Here is a 16,326-nt window from a genome sequence, read left to right on the forward strand (position 1 = left end):
TGGTCATGCTCAAATATCTCCATTTTACTCTGGCAGTATTGTTTACCACATATTAGGCTCCCGGGTAGATGGGGCAACTGGCTCAAGTTTGAATTCCGGTGTTGAAACTTTGTATTTTGTTAAACTGTTATCATAGGCTTGTCACATCTTCTGTTTCCTGCTGTTATTTACAAAGACAACCAGCCCAACCACAAGGAAGTAGTCATAGTCATACTGAGATATATTTATCTTTCTGTCATCTGAAACACCAACAGTAAATATCAGGCTTGTACAGGCAAAAACATTACATCAAAAAAAAAAAAAAAAAATGAATGAATGAATACCTCTGCCTCATCAAAGGTCAGGAGCAGGTCAGATGTTCCAGAGAGGATACCTCGGGAGCCATCGATGAGGTAATCCCGAGCAGGAACAGAGTATGGATCAGCTTTCAGCATAGAGGCAGCCTGCACCAGCTTAGTGCATGCATTCTCCACTCTGTGGACAAGAACATGATGATTGATTTGAAGCCCAGTAAAAATGATGGAAAGAAGCCTTTCAGAAGCCAGATGAACATTATGCATGGAAACAGCAAAAATAGATGGAAGCTTTAGGAGTGCAGCTAGCCATAACATACAGTGATCACTGTCTAAACAACATAACGTTTCATTTCCCGCTGTTATCACATTTTCAGCACATACCGAAATCTGATGATGTCTGAATCCAATATTTAATTAGTTCAAAGAACAAATTTGAGGTTGCAATTTACAGATTATATCACTACGACATGAAAAGCATAGTCAAACTAGTCATCTAACATTTTGGTCTGCAGTTTCCTTCCTGTACTACTGTGTGTGTGTGTGTGTGTGTGTGTGTGTGTGTGTGTGTGTGTGTGTGTGTGTGTGTGTGTGTGTGTGTGTGTGTGTATATATGTGCGTGCTTGTGTTCACACCTAAATTGTTCACAACAAGCTGCAGCACTGCTTGCATGATATGACTAATTATATAAACTTTGTTCTAACCTAAGCAAATTATGTTTAACAGAATCAGAGGGTCATTTTGTTAAGTTCCTTTTAAGTGAATGTCTCTTCCACATAAAAAAATGGATGATTCAATGGGGTACTATATAGTTTTTTGTACTTTTAGTCCACATATGATGATATTTTAAGGATTTACAGATTCATTTAGAGAACTACTGAAACGTGAAAACATGATTTCAAAATGTACGCTACGTGTTGTGGTATTGTCACTTCCCCTAAGAGAGACTGTTTTAAGCTTAAAGGTTCATACGTGACTTTAAAAATAGTAGGTTGAAAAAGAAAATCTTAACTCAAGGTGCATTGAATGGATTTCTTTATCAGCTCTCAAAAATAGGGTGAAAGCTCCAAAATAAATCTAGTAAATGGGCCTCCGGATTTTTTTTGGTCAAAAAAGCCAGGACAGGCCATTTCATTTTAAGTGAATTCTTGTGTGAGCGGGACCTTATTAAAAATGAAGCATACTTTATACATTTTAATATTTCACAGACTGCAAGGCTCTATGAGGTAAATTCATGGTCTGTGGTTTGTGAATATATGAATAAATTGGCTTGACTTTAACTTCATGCACATCTGCAGCTTGAGAATCCAGTTCGTGACAGAGAAGTTAACTCGCATACAGGATGTGATTTGGGACTCTGGAGGTGAAGCTCTACTCTGGCTGGCTCTGGCCCAATTTAACCCCTACTTCCACAGAAATGTAAATGATTGATAATAGTTGCCTGGGTATGTATGTGTGATGTACTCAGTGAACTCCAGACCACCAAAAGCTGCAGACTCAGTCCTTTCTGCATGGTATCATAACAGCCATATTGCACATAGAAACAGGCAACCAGCCAAGGACCGACACATGTTCCAGTTCCCACAGTATACTGACTTCCTACTTTTGTAACAGTGTAACATTATTTTCCACATTTTAGGCATTGCAAGAAGGCCAATTATGAGGAGCTCAGTTTCCATTCTTATGAAGGGACACATTTTCTGAAGGATAAAAGGCGTGTGTATATGACATCAAGGCTGAACTGTGCATGTGTGTGCGTCTCTGCAGAGCCAGCTAGCACTGTCCTTCAGTGTGCACTAGCAAGAAACAGCCATGCATTAACCGGACCCCGACAGACACTATATTTAGTGAAGGAGACACATTCCAGCACATGTGCTGATGGATGACGACAGGGTGACGATGTGACTTCGAGGCGCCAAATGTGTTGAGCTTGACGACCTGCGCCTGCCAATGCGTTTCATCCCTGACCTTGGGGGGGCTCCCAGGTCCTGACTCTCCCTCCCTCGACTGTAGTCTTTCATTTAATAAGGATTGGTGAGAGACTGTCATATGTACAGACAGCAGCTGAGCACAGTTTAATGATTAAGCTAATGTGGAGACAGCTGGGGAGACAAACACTTAGATTTAAACATGTAGATATCTCCTTTACTACATAAATATCTAAACTTTTTCAAGTTTTAACATAAATCAAAAGCAGCAGCAGCAGCAGCAGCAGCCAGTGGCTCTTATGGACATGTATGAGGATGAGGAACTCCTCCCTGGGCAAAAAAAGTATTTATGTTACACCAGGCCAAGACTCTGGAGGCACTTAACATGCCATGTCTGACCTTTGCTTGGGCACAACGAGCCATTACTGCAACAGATAAAGAGAAAAGAGAGCCAAAGAGGCTAGTGGGTTCCACTTACTGAAAGAATGGTATCATCTAAGTTTGTCACTGCATCACAAACAGATTTGAAAAGAGATCCTTCTGTGCTTACTTGATAAAAGCTGGTGGCATGTCCCTTTTCATGATCTGGTCCTCTGTGGTTTGTACAGTCTCCTTCCCCACCTGGAAAACAAAAATCAAATCAACCATGATTTAATGGAAAAATTCACATTTTGTTTCACTTTCATTGTGTGACAATTCATCCCAACAAATTTAGTGTACGAGTTGGGTACAAGCCGACACATGTTGACCTGTTTTCTAAAGCTAGTGCTCAGTTTGACTTCTTCAGTAAGTTGACCTCCCCCCCCCCTCTTGTCATTCATTGTCCTCATTCAATCTCTTTCAGGGTCATGAGGGGGTGGACCCGTCCCAACACGTACTGGACAAAGTTCTGGGAGGACAACCTGTGCGGGTAACAGATTCATTACAGTGTCAACACAGATGTTGTTCAACCGCAATCACTTTCACACAAAGGTTAAGAGTGGAGGGAAAACTTGAGGGGGAAACTGTAGCAGGTAAACCAGATCATGGAAACACAGACAGAAAGATCTGGGATCCAACTACGAAACCTTTTGGCTGCCACCATAATCTACAGATAGGATTATATTTTGGATGTCTTTGCCGTTTTTAATTTGGATTTGATTTGGACATTGTGATCACATTCTGCATATCTTTGCTAAGTGTGTCATCAAAACACACCAATATAGATTGTTGGCTAAACACTGGTTTACTTGAATCTGACCTTTAACAACGTCCAAGATCATAACGTTTTATTTATTTGCAAGACTCATCATAGAATTGCATGCTGACTGCATTGGTGTATAACGTTGCCTCAGAAAATACACCTTACTGGTAGGTTTGGCCCAGTCATGTTAAAATTGTATAACAGAACTACTCCAATATAGGATATAGACAGTCTGTCTGACCACAGCTCTAAATCAGTGCACAAGGTTAAACCACAGTAACTATAGAAATGGCACTAATGCTTCAGACTTTCTCTGGTCATTCTAATTTAACCACAGGCTAGATTGACAAACAACCAGCTTTAAAGCATATTCCCATGGTATAAGTGTGATAATGCACTCTGTGGTGTAGCAATACAGAAACAAATGTATTCAATGGAGTTCTTTTACTCCATATTGGATCTTATTATAATCTTCTCATATTGGGGTAGTAGTAGTAATGAATTATGACTCACACACTCCCCTTAGTAAACCAAGTCTTTTACGACTCAGTTTAAACAAACCTCTCAAATCTCTTTAATAAATGGCTTCATGGATGAAGTAATGCTTGAACTTCAAACTGTTTGGCTTCTATTTATTGGTAGATACAACGTGTCCTTCTTTCAATCATGACAAGCCAATTAGCTATCACATTTTAAAACTGGTAATGCAGCACCAGGGGTGGTCAAACAGACTCCAGCAGAGACAGGAGACACCCAGCACCCCAGATGAGTCGTTCATCAGTCATGAGGATTTTGTATCAGTCAACACTTAAACCTCTAGCTTTACATTTCAGAGGAGTTGGCAGACATAAACTGACTGAGTAATGTTTAAATTTTAGATCCATTCCCAAGATTTTATACAACTTGAGCCCACATTTTATAAATCAATAGCACGTCATATGCATGAGTAAAAACTCTTTTACCACAACTCCCCTCGCCGAAAGGGAGTTTTGTCTTCAATCATGCAGTTTTCCAGAACGATGTCCCGTTACGTGTACAGCTAACCATTATTTCAACGAGGCAGCTGCTGGGGGGACGCCAGGCAGTTATAATGTGTAAAGCAGCTGAACACCTCCTCTCCCTCAAATTCCAAAATGACTCATCTCCCCCACAATGACCTCAGCTCTGCTGGGAGACACAACTCACCCACGTCAAGTTGCCATGGGTGAGGGATTGCACGCGTTCATACCAGGACACAATCACAGTGACAGGGTTAAAAGAGCTGCATCACTGTTTTACATTATTTTTATAACAAACATAAACTACATGAATAATCACTTCACTGTCACACATGCTAAACTTTGTTCTTAGAAATGTTAGTTGATAAGCTATAAACTAACCAAACTATAGCTAATATCCATGATGCAAGAGCTAAATGGTTAGTAGATTAGCAATTTTAATGATTAAAGTAAAACTGTTAAACTACTATACTTCCTCAAATAGTGGTTGGGGTCTTTATTTATCTCAACTGCAGAGGGTAACAGGCCTCTATTGGAAGCAGGCTTATATTAGAGACAGACCTTTATTTCTAATGTCCTCTGTTAATAATAATCTTTTAATATGAAGCCTCCTTGTTTTCTGATCTGCTTCTGTTTTGCTGTTAAATTTGTACTACTGTATTACTGGTAAACCACTTACTCTGCTGTGTGGAACAATAATTCATGCAATCGAGTTCCACCGGGAAGGTTTTGGCAGTGCACCACTTAGCTGTAGCAGTCCGTGGACATATGCTTGCTGGCTTAGCCAAATTACCCTGGTTAGCCATGCTCATGTAGGGTCGCTGCTGTCATTATTATTGAAATATGTGATGTTATCCCCATATCTAAACAATATCCTGTCTCCTCTGTCCCCCTCCCCTCTTTGTGATGGTTTACTAGAAGGCTACTCATGGACTCATAAAATTGGGAGTTACATCCATGTAACTATTATTTATGCTTTATGCTGACATGCACATTAAATAACACGCACCAGGAGTTTATCCAACATTTTTTGTTCTCTGTCCTGTTTTTGGGGCTGGCCATTATCAGCAACACAGCTTTTAAATTATTACTGTGAGGAAATACGGTAACTAGGTTCATATATATATATTGTTTTATATTGTATACAATTGATTGTCTTTAGTTTTTTTAGACCATTAGTCAAACAAAACCAATTTGAAGATGAATGGCTCTTTTGATTGGTATTTTTCAAAATTTTCTGATATTTTAGACTTAAAATTTAATTAGTTAATCAAAAAGTAATTAAGCAGCCCCAGCAATCCCAGAGAGTGTGTTGATGTGTTCGCTACAGGCAGTGGCAGAGCCATTCCAGATGGTTGACGTGGAGGCTGCAATGGGGCAGAGCAGGCATCCATCTCCTCAATCGCTTTTCACAGGACCAGAGGGACTCAGAGTAACTGAAGGGTTATAAATTAGGGTCAAAGTTTGTGCCAAACTAAAACTAGAGCTTAGGAGAGGCGGTCCATCTCAGAGTGAAGTGGCAGGATGCATATGCCAACCCAAAATTCCACCCATGAGTAGCTCTGTATAAATGCCAACAATAACTAACACTTGTGCTGTTCAGCTAAAGGGCAGCAGTGCTACAGACAAGGATATAGGGCACTGACATAGTAGTAAACATGAGTGAGGAAGGAAGTAACACAAAGACCTTGTGGTAATACCAACACTACAGAAAACAGAGAGCTCCTTGTAGTAGCCAAAACTGCTCTCCTACCTCACACTTTTTCTAACATACGAGCCAAACAAGTCACACATATTTTAAACTGATTTTTGTTTTAGTTATGACATCTTCTGTGACTCCATGTTGGTGTTCAATGTTTTTATTTGTTGTACTATGTGGTTATCTTTTTGATACATGCTTTTGTCTCTAAGGAGGCTGCTTGCAGGCCGCATTGAAGTTCAGGTTTCCTTTCAGACAATCTAAGTGTATTTTTGTGTCATCTGTCATGTTAAGCTACATCATCATTGATTTGTTGATCAGTCAAACTAGCTGATAATAATTATAACCAGTTTACCACTATGATTATTGGTCATTTTAAGACACCTCTTTGGACACTGGGAGCTTGTGAAGCTGTTATAGTTTTAATGTTTTATAGATGGAATAAATCAATAAATAAACATTTTTATAGATCAATTCATAAGTTAAATATTAATTAGTTGCAGCCCTAAATGAATAACACTTTGACCATTATAAACACCTTTTATAAAAGGTACTGATATGCAGTTCTGACTGAAAAAACAACACTAAAATTTATATGAGATGAAGTCAAGTTCAGACATGACCTAAACTGAACAGAGAGAAGAAAGATTGACTACACTATAGGCCAACAATGTGGAAGCCAAGCGCTGTGTGTGGACTGCATTTAATGAGCGCTGAGTCATATTCCCCTTAAAGCATCACGCAGGAGCGTCTGAAATCAAACAGTCTTTTCTCTTGATACTGCAGTATTCAACAGGTCACTGCTATCATCCTCTTCTTCCACCCTCCAGAGCCTCTTCGTGCTGTCTGAAGTTCAAAAACAGTCCGCAACCCAACAGCAATCCAAACAATTCCCTGTAAAAATAGAGCTGTGATCCAAGTTTATAACTGCTGTTGTCAAGCAGCCTGGCTTTCTTTGCTATATTGAGCGTCCGTCCAGTTCCCAGACCACATACTTATGAAACCAACACTGACCAAGCTCAAAATTAGGGTTGCAACTTGACACTATTTCACCTGTTGATTAATATGTTACTTTTTTGTTCAACTGATTATGTTTACTCTGTAGCATCTCAGAAAATGGTGAAAATGGATCTGAGAGAAGAGGACATCTTCAAATCATTTCGTCTGATCATCTGTCCCAAACCCAAAGATAGTCAATTTCCAATAACATGTCACAGAGAAAAGCAGCAGCTATTTCTGCTGATGAAAGATTCAGTGTTTCTTCTATAATTGTACAGGCCTGGCAAGCCGCCAATAAGAACCCCCGTCAGGTTTTTGTGTGTTTTTTTTTAAATGCCAGAAATAACAACAAATATCCATTCATTCAGAAATCAATGGGATTTGGGAGCCTCTGCAGTGCTGTTCCAAACCGTGAGTCAACCTCTGTGTTGTAGCCTGGGGCGCTCTTGATAACGTAGCTCCTTTAGGAAAAGGGCAGTGTGTAATTTGGGTGCGTAGCGAGTGTCTGAGAAGTGATGGTGAATGCGAGCAGAGGAAAATGTTAGCAGTAAATTGTCAATCTGGCAGTAAATGTACAGTATAGCCTACAGAGTGTCAGTTAATAAATGCTGCAGCTTGTCAAGACCAAGAAAAGTCTCATCTATTGTTCCCCCAACTGCTGTAAAAGTGAAGGGGGTTAGCCCCAAAGTTAGCAACAATGCCTAATCTGACCAGGCTAAGGTGGACAGACCTTTAAGGTGGACCAGCTATTCTCATTCTAGTGTCAATCTCATCCACTTCTAGACAGAGAATGAAGAAATGTCAGGGTGCTGAGTTTCTCCTGAGTTTTATGCACCCCCAAAAGAAGTTAGCTTGGGGGGGGGGGGGGGGGGGGGGGGGGGCTGTCGACTACTAGATTATTCGAATCGACTCAACATCAACTAATTCCAACTCTTTAATTTTTTTAATGTTTTATTTTGCCTTGAATAGATGATGGTGAAGACCAGAAACATGGGAGAGATAAGAGAGATGACTTTCAATTAATTATAAGTCTGACACCCACGACCAAACCACAACACAAATATCCTGTTCTTTGAATAGATTCTTTCACAGCACAGAAAAAGGCATTTTCACTTCCACTTTCTTTTAATACCTTACATTGATTCAGTGTCATCTTCTTCCAAGCTGACACATAGCACGCTACTGTTTGACAGTGTCATTTACGGTTCATGTCTGGAGTTGAAACAGTGACACTCCTTTTACCATCCAAGAGCGCAGTGTGGAAACCCTGTGTTGTGAAGTAGCTTGATAAAGTGGCTGCTCCTTTAGAACAGACTCGGCTTTGTTGACAACAGCCCATCGCTCTGCTGGGAGAAGAAAGGCCACTCTCTGAGCCTCAAGGCTGCCAAGACAGAGCCTGCCTTTCACATGTTGGATAGCTTTAGTACAATGCTGTGTTAGTCATGGTGACCACAAAGATCTATGATGGCAAAATTCTGGCGAACACCGTCACGCCGCCCTTAGCAATGTCCTACAAATAAACTGTTGCTTCAAAGAGAAACTCAGTCACCAATTTCCACTATAACTGACTTTGCACTGCAATCTGATCAGACTTACTCACATAAATGATGGCACAGCACTCCATTAGCTACCCTTGATCAATAGCAAGTGCTGCATTCTGAGATATCACATGGCTTTTGACTAATAATGACTCAGAGGGGCAGCAGTGAGGTTGCACTGAAGGTCAATGCCTTTATTATGCATCTGTCAAGCGGTGTCAAACGTGGTTTATTAATTTGGTTCAGGAAGTCGCTACACATGGGGTGTCCAAGGCGATGAAAGTCACAAATCAAATGGTCTGCTTGGACGTGGCAAAACAGATCCTGCAGCCAAAGAGAATATATCACAGCTATCCATCTCATGTTACAGGAGCTTAGCAGCTCGTACAGTGTTACTAGGGAGCGGCACTCATCGGTGTGAATCCTCCTCTTAAAAAGAAGAGTAAGTACAAGGCTAGGCACGGATGAGCTGTCATTTTAAATCAGAACAAGGATTGCTAAAAGAACAGAGATAACAAGAAATTACTTTTATTGCATTTACTGAAGGTTAGGGAGGAAGGAGGATGAAAAGAAATCACATTCAGGTATCCAATGAGGTGTTTCAATGGATAATAAAATTCATAGGCATTGAATTGTGTCCAACTGCATACTGTTTTTTATTTCTGAGAGATGCCATTTTTCAGGGCTTTCGCTGGTTAAAGGTCAAGGTTAATGCCATGTGTAACTTGATAACAGGCAAAAACGAAACTTGGCTGCTTTGCTGTGAGTTCTGTATGCTCTCTGCAAATTGGTATCTGTAATCAGCTAAAGATTGCTGTGATCAATGAAACTCCAATTTGTAACACCACTGTACAAACGTACAAAAGTGGACTGATGGTTTTCGTAGTTCGCGGTCCATCCAATCCAACGTAATGTCATCTCTAGTAAAATCATTTTGCTGATCACTTCTATTGGGAGTTGCATTTTCCCAATTAAACTTTCATTCTTATCCATAACTTAAGTTCACTTCATAGTTTGAACCAGGACCTTCAGTGTATTTGGACCAAGTTGCTTGTGAAAGATAGGGTGTGCTAAAGTCATAATTCTTGTGCATGCATGTATTGGGCACCTTTTTATTCAAATTCAAGCACTGGATTGTAGTTTGTAGTTTGTAAACTTTATCAAATTTAACACCTTTTACAACTAATCTGAATGGTCACCTGTTAGGTTGTTACTATGAGGCAGCAGAGGCACCACAAATGAGAGGAACATCACTTCTTACATTATAGTCAAGGATAATACTACATGGGATGCATTCAAATTTATTTGGTCAAAATGCATCCTTGTTAGACCAAGACTTTTATTTGTGCCAGCCCTAGTGTATCCTTTGTCATGGTTTGCAGCCATAAACGTCTCATTGGGCAGAGAGAGAGGGGTTTCCCTTTGTTGGCTCACACTCCCTTTCCTGAGTGGGGGCTGACAGCTGCCGGGTCTTCCTGACTTGGCTTCCAGCATTTCCTCATAAAGCAACACTCCTCCGTGTCCTCCTGTCCCAACGAATTTTCATCCTACTAATGAAGAAAATAGACTACAGGTGCAAAATAAATCTATAACAAAGTAACGCATGTATGTGTACGCTCTATTTTACATAATATTCCTGGTCCTTGTATTGCTGCCAGGATGACAGAATCAAATGGTGAGCAGCCTGAAATGATTTCCGTTGACAAATTGGAGGAAGCTTTAGTAACAGGTAATAGGAAGTGTTTCTTTTGTATTCCTTTAAAGCACTTTAGTCTATGAACACTTTAGTTTCCCATCTGTAAAGGATTGAAGTAGTTGATTGATATGACTGTTCAAGACCTCATCAAACACTGATCTGACCATAGTTTAGTGTTTCCACTCCTTAAATGCTCCCTCGTGTTGCATTTACTGTACTTATCTGTAAAGTTTAGGTTGTTAAGCCCTTCTAAGTGTGTTGGTGACATTTCCTGAAGACTGATCGTAATGTGAAGTAAGTTTTTACACAACTCAAAGCCTGCTGTTGAGCCCAGCTTCCTGAAAAAACAGTGGTGTTTTAAAATCTTAAGTAACATCACAGATAATGATAACTTCTTTTAGACCAAACAGTCAGTGTACAGTGTACAAAGTGATCTGCACACAGGAGCGTATCTGCAAGTCATGTGAGCCTTGTGATCTGTGTCGACAGGAAGACAAACACTTACAACTTTATCCGCTCCAGGATCCTACATCACTGGCATTCTTTTCATTATCCCATGCCTATAAAAAGGAGCTGTAAAAATAATGAAGTACAACAGGCCTGAAATAAAAAAAACGGGCCTGTTTAGTCAACTCAAAAGAATGACTGCATTTACGCTAGCAGAACAACATTAAAACTCAGAGAGTCATTTAATATACAATTTAAACATTAATTCTATTGTATAATGTGTCCTCAGTGGCTCATCTTTGTCTATTTTAGCTGCGATGTGAAAGCACAGCACAGGGAAATTTAGATATTTCATTATTTAACAAACTTTAGCACCTTTAAGTTGAACCGTCAAAGTGACAGACATGACACAAAAGTAGAACAATCTCCCAAGCACTCAGCTCAGCATATTTTACAATGTTGCGACCACATTAGTTAACTGACTTTCTGTTACTGTTGCACAATCCACTTAAGCGAGAAACACAAGGCTTGCTTGGTACAAGGCATTTTTGATGAGTGCCTTTTGAAACAGTAATTAGTACATCATGTCTCAAACCTCTCACAAACTTCAAGCTGCATTATGGGTGAAAAATTGATATCACAGATACAGCAGCGGCTGACATGAACTATATTCCCGGGGGGGAATTCAATATCTCAGTAAAGTTGCTCATTCAAAGGATCAGCTCAACCCCCCTCTGAGCTGGGATGCATTCCTGCTTGCTGGGAATTCTTCACATTCCTCACATTCATCTTTAATTGAGGTCTGGTTCATTGTCTCAATCAGAAAACACTACAGGCAAAGATGCTGAGCACTAGTGAAAGGTCCCAGCTAAACATATTTGACTCACAATGGTTTACCATCACGCTACACTTAAAATACTGGGTCAGTTTATGTAGGTTGCACTTTTATCTCCAAATGAGATTAGGCCCTTTCACATAAATAATTTAAAGGTCTGAAGATTAGCCACAGTGCAACACGGAAGCATTCAGCTACATCTCCTCAGACAGGCCTATGCATCCAACAAGAGCATTCCTGAAGGCTCATGTTTTTTTTTTATCTTTGTCTGAACAATGGAAAGCAACCTGACACAATCATTTGGAAAAAGTACAATAATTTGTGACCCACTTTCAGTCAGACTTTTCAGGTCTAAAATCCACCTTGATAAACTGTTTTAAAGCTTCTGGCCCGAAGAGAATAAATGAAGGATGGAATCTGTGGAACATGTGGTTTTCTGGGCAACACAGAACGATGAGGTAAAAGCTTTCTTTGACGCAGCCCCGCCCTGAGATTGTCTCAAGAAATTAAAATTAGATAGCCTAATTATTTCCCCAAGGATGACCTTTGACAATAATTTACCCTCCAGTAAGATGTAAGATGTTTAGATGTCAGACTCTTTTACACTGACTGACTTACAAGAAGTGCAAAAACTGACAATGCTACAAGTCATAGTAAACAATGAAACGTGTGGGCCAAGATGGCAACACCTAGACAGTGGAATAAGTTTAAAAAAACATTCCTGTTTCCTAAGAATACTCAGTTGTCATCAGAAACAAAGAAGTCTAAGATAAGCGCCACACAGTGTGTTTGACTCTTCTTTTGAGCTTTGCAATGTATGACTCACGGGACTGGTGGGACTGAAACCAGAAGAAATTACATCTAAGCCCTAACTTCAATGAAATCATAACACTGTCCATGTTGTAATGTTGCTACAGCAACTGGAAATAATTACAGACTTGTGCGTTCATTTATGCCACTGTCGGAAACATCTGATCGCAATTCAGAATGTCCAGGGAGCCTCAATCTTTTCACCCCAAGCGAGTTAAGCTTGAACAGGACATTGTCATGCATCAGGAAGTACTGACCAGCACTGTAATCAGGTCAAATTAAATAAACAACAATTAATCAACAACCAATCAGAAATAATGTACTCTCACTATATTTAAAGCTGCATCATTGATTTTGAACCACTTTGGGAGAAACTTAACTGTAGAACATGTTGATTATTTTCTTACAATATCTTATCTGTAATGTGCTAGCTAACAATTAGCGTTTCACACATTCAGCAGACACAAAGAAAAATGAACATTTATTTGGAGCCATGAATCAAGTCCAATATTCTGGTTTGGTCTCAATCAACTCCTGAGAACAATATTTGGCTCTTTAGCTTCTGAATGTTCTGCTTTCCTCACCAGCTGGTTGCTGGTACTGGTCAGGAGGCACGTATCAGAGCTGAAAAAAGCTGTTTATCGTTAATTAGATTGGTGGAACTGAGCAACACAGTCCGTGTGCTATAAAATCCAGATAACAAGCTAAAAGGGGTGAACAAGTTTGGTAAGAGCAGCCAAGTTGGCAGATAATTCTCTATTGGTTCATCACTGCAAGCAACACTTTAGGATTTATTGTTAGTATTAAAGCACTATTCCAACGTTTTGATGTTTTACTGTGCATCTGTTAATTCTTAAAACAATACTTAACCTGTACTTCTATTAAACAACATTTAAACACAGCCTTCAGCATCATTTCAGACTAGCACATGCATCAATAACGACCTTATACAAAACTCTTCAATTTTAGATGTAGATTTCTTTACAATTAGTAGTAATAAAAAGTAAGGACAGTCAAAGGTTTTTACCACGTGCAACCAAAGTAATTTGTGATAGTATCTATGAACCATTATCCAAGGTATTATTGTATGTTTAGAAAACACTGAGGTCACTGCAGTATTACTTGGTTGATAGGGTCATCTGTCAACATATGACATAAAAAATAAACATAACACCCTCTTTGAACAATCACTCTCTAATGTCCCACAGAGGAAGGGAGTGTGGTGGTTGTAGACAAAAGCTAAATAATGCACACAATGAGGTGCAGACCTGTGGCTTGAGAGTGGGCATTGAAGAAAAGTAAAAGGTATAGAATGAACTGAAGTAGCTTGAAATGGACTATAAAATCTACTAGATAAATTGAGGGCGAATGGTAAGCAATTCCCTAAATGAAGCATTCCTTTTCTGACAGGGGACGCCAGAGCAATTGTCCAAATTTATCTCAACTACCAGAGACTCTGTGCTTAAATAGGCTGATGGAAGAGAACAACACACAAGCTGTCTTCCTCAATATAGCTTGTATCTCTCCTTTTCATTAATAGCTACACTATCTGACATACTACTCTCGTATCCTCATTTCCTTTCAAACGAACTTCCCACGTATTGGTTTGTATTTGAAACTAAAACGTGAGGAAACAGCACATCCTTCAGCAGTGTCATGATAGCTATAATGTGGCTCTGAGGAACACCATTATGGTTAGGTCGTTTTTCGAGTCTAAATATACTTGAAACCAAAGCTACATCTGGTCAAGGGGGTGCGTGTAATTGAATGTGCTCAAAAAAAAAAGCATGGAAATGCATAATTATTAGTCTCAAATACACTTGAATTGCTCAGCGTGGGTTCAGAAACATCATGGCCACCAAGTAGATATTACATTGTGTAGGCATTCCCATATTTTACTTGAGCGGGTCAAAATTACAGCTATTGTACCAAGGAGGTTTATTTTGGTTCAGATTGTTGGTAAATTAGTAGGTTCTTTAAAAATCTTTTCCACAATTTGGCTAAATCTGGGGGAAAGTTAGGCCATATGGTCAAACAGCAAATTATTATATTCTAAACTCAGGTGGATCAAAGATTATTTCGTAATATCAGTCTTTGTTTTCCTTTTAATATCATGAAATACTGCACTTATTTAAATTAAAAACTGGCACATTGCCCATGATCACTATGGCTACTTTGATGCAAATTCTATGTTTGCCTGGAATTTTTGACTAGACCAACCTTTGATCAGCTTCAGTGACTATGGGAAGTGAACTACAGAAAAAAATGAGTACAATGGGGTCACAACTTTTGCAGATACAATAGATTTTTTATCACAGTAGTTATCTTGACGTGTCATAGCAGGAAAAGCACAGGTTGAACCGATAACACTAACAATAGCTCAGTTCCCTTCAAGTGTCCAAAGAAGCCATACTGGTGAACCACCATGCACTATAGCAAGATGATGAATTTTGGGGGAAAAAATCTTTGAAAAACACCTGTGCTTTTCCTGCTATGGCATGCCAAAATATCTAAAAAGTGAATACGGTCTGTTAGGCTGAAATTCTTCATCAGCTCACACACAATCTGATGGGTGAATTTCAACACTCACAGGGGTGTGAAGTCATTTTAGAGGTTTGATGAAGCTTCCTGTCATTTCTGTGATTCATTGCATTGATAGTTAAGTGTTTAAAAATAACACATTAGTTATCAATGACTCAAATCGTCCCACAATTGCAAAAGATATATGCAGTGTAATAGACTGTTCCTCCCCTCTGTATGGTTTAGTGAGCTGAGGTTCTTGAAATCAAACCAATATATAGGCCTAGTAGAGGTTCACTCATACTATAATTCACAGAAATGTTCAAAGACAAGCAGAGCAGCTGATCTTTCAAATGGACTAGATTGAATGAAGAAGTATCTGACTGTAGCCAGAGTACCTGGCTCACACAAAGCGGCAGTGCCTACGTCAAGATATGGCAGTCAGCTACAGAGGAGGCAGGGCATAGTTTCAAGGGGAAAAGGGCGTCACTGCCCTTTGCCCCGAGGCGAACAACTTCCAGAAACTTGGGTAGCGTGTACACATCTCCTCTGCTATTAAACAATTAAAACAGAGCTACATTCATATAACAGTTAGCGTTGTGTTTAGGCGCTCAAATAAGTTAATTCTAGACAAGACGGTGTGGGACAAAGAGCGACAGGTAGCCTACGAAACCCGCCGAGTTTAGCCACACAATGTACCAAAAAAGGGATGAAAGTTACTCACTCGAACAAGGTTGCTAACAGCCGCCTGTACGGCAGCGACAGGCGCCGTCAGATCTGGAATAGCTTTCCCGTCAACTTCACCTTCTTCGTGCATTATCACCAGATGGGATATCTGCTGAGCCACCGGCTCCAGGATACTTTCTATCGTCTTCGTGTGAAAAACCGGCATGGTGGCAACTTTTTACTACTATCCAAGAGAAAAACGAGTATATCTCCTACCACTTAAGGCAGTTTTTCTCCTGAACCCCTGCTTAAAAAAACACCTAAAACAATCCCGCTAGCTTCTTTCCTCCCACAGTTTCACCCTCCTGTGTGAAGACTACAACTACTCCCGTGAAACCATCAACGTGAAAAACTCCCTGGCAGAGTGAGGGCGAGCGACCGCAAACGTCGACGAATGTCTCCGCCCTCTGACCAATCACCGACCAGAGAAGCCAGCTCTCTGCTCACGGATTGGTTGATTGCTGTGCCAATCTGGATCAGCACCTCCCGCTTCCACACTGGCGAGTTTGCTAGAGATCCGAGTGCTCCCTAAATTACGTAATAGATTCTCATGCCCTAAAAAGGGAAATATGTGTCTACTGTTTGTAAGGAGTAGATTCCAGTCGCTGTAAATTTACTGGTCAGACAAGCTCAGCCTTTGGCACAGAAAGTGGA

General features: G+C 40.0%; 1 protein-coding gene across 1 annotated transcript in view; it reads right to left on the reverse strand.

Annotated features, from left to right (window-relative positions):
- The window catches only part of LOC128381323 (vinculin), a 28,836-nt gene extending 12,849 nt beyond the window's left edge, over window positions 1-15,987 (reverse strand). Inside the window, exons 1-3 of the mRNA XM_053341311.1 lie at window positions 15,671-15,987; window positions 2,772-2,842; window positions 324-474 (exon numbers count right to left, since the gene is read on the reverse strand). Of these exons, the coding sequence (XP_053197286.1) occupies window positions 324-474; window positions 2,772-2,842; window positions 15,671-15,838 (390 nt within the window). The 5' untranslated portion in view covers window positions 15,839-15,987. The remainder of the gene's footprint in view (window positions 1-323; window positions 475-2,771; window positions 2,843-15,670) is intronic.
- Window positions 15,988-16,326: the final 339 nt, after the last annotated feature.

The sequence above is a fragment of the Scomber japonicus genome, chromosome 20 (genome assembly GCF_027409825.1).
Source record: "Scomber japonicus isolate fScoJap1 chromosome 20, fScoJap1.pri, whole genome shotgun sequence".
Lineage (NCBI taxonomy): Eukaryota > Metazoa > Chordata > Actinopteri > Scombriformes > Scombridae > Scomber > Scomber japonicus.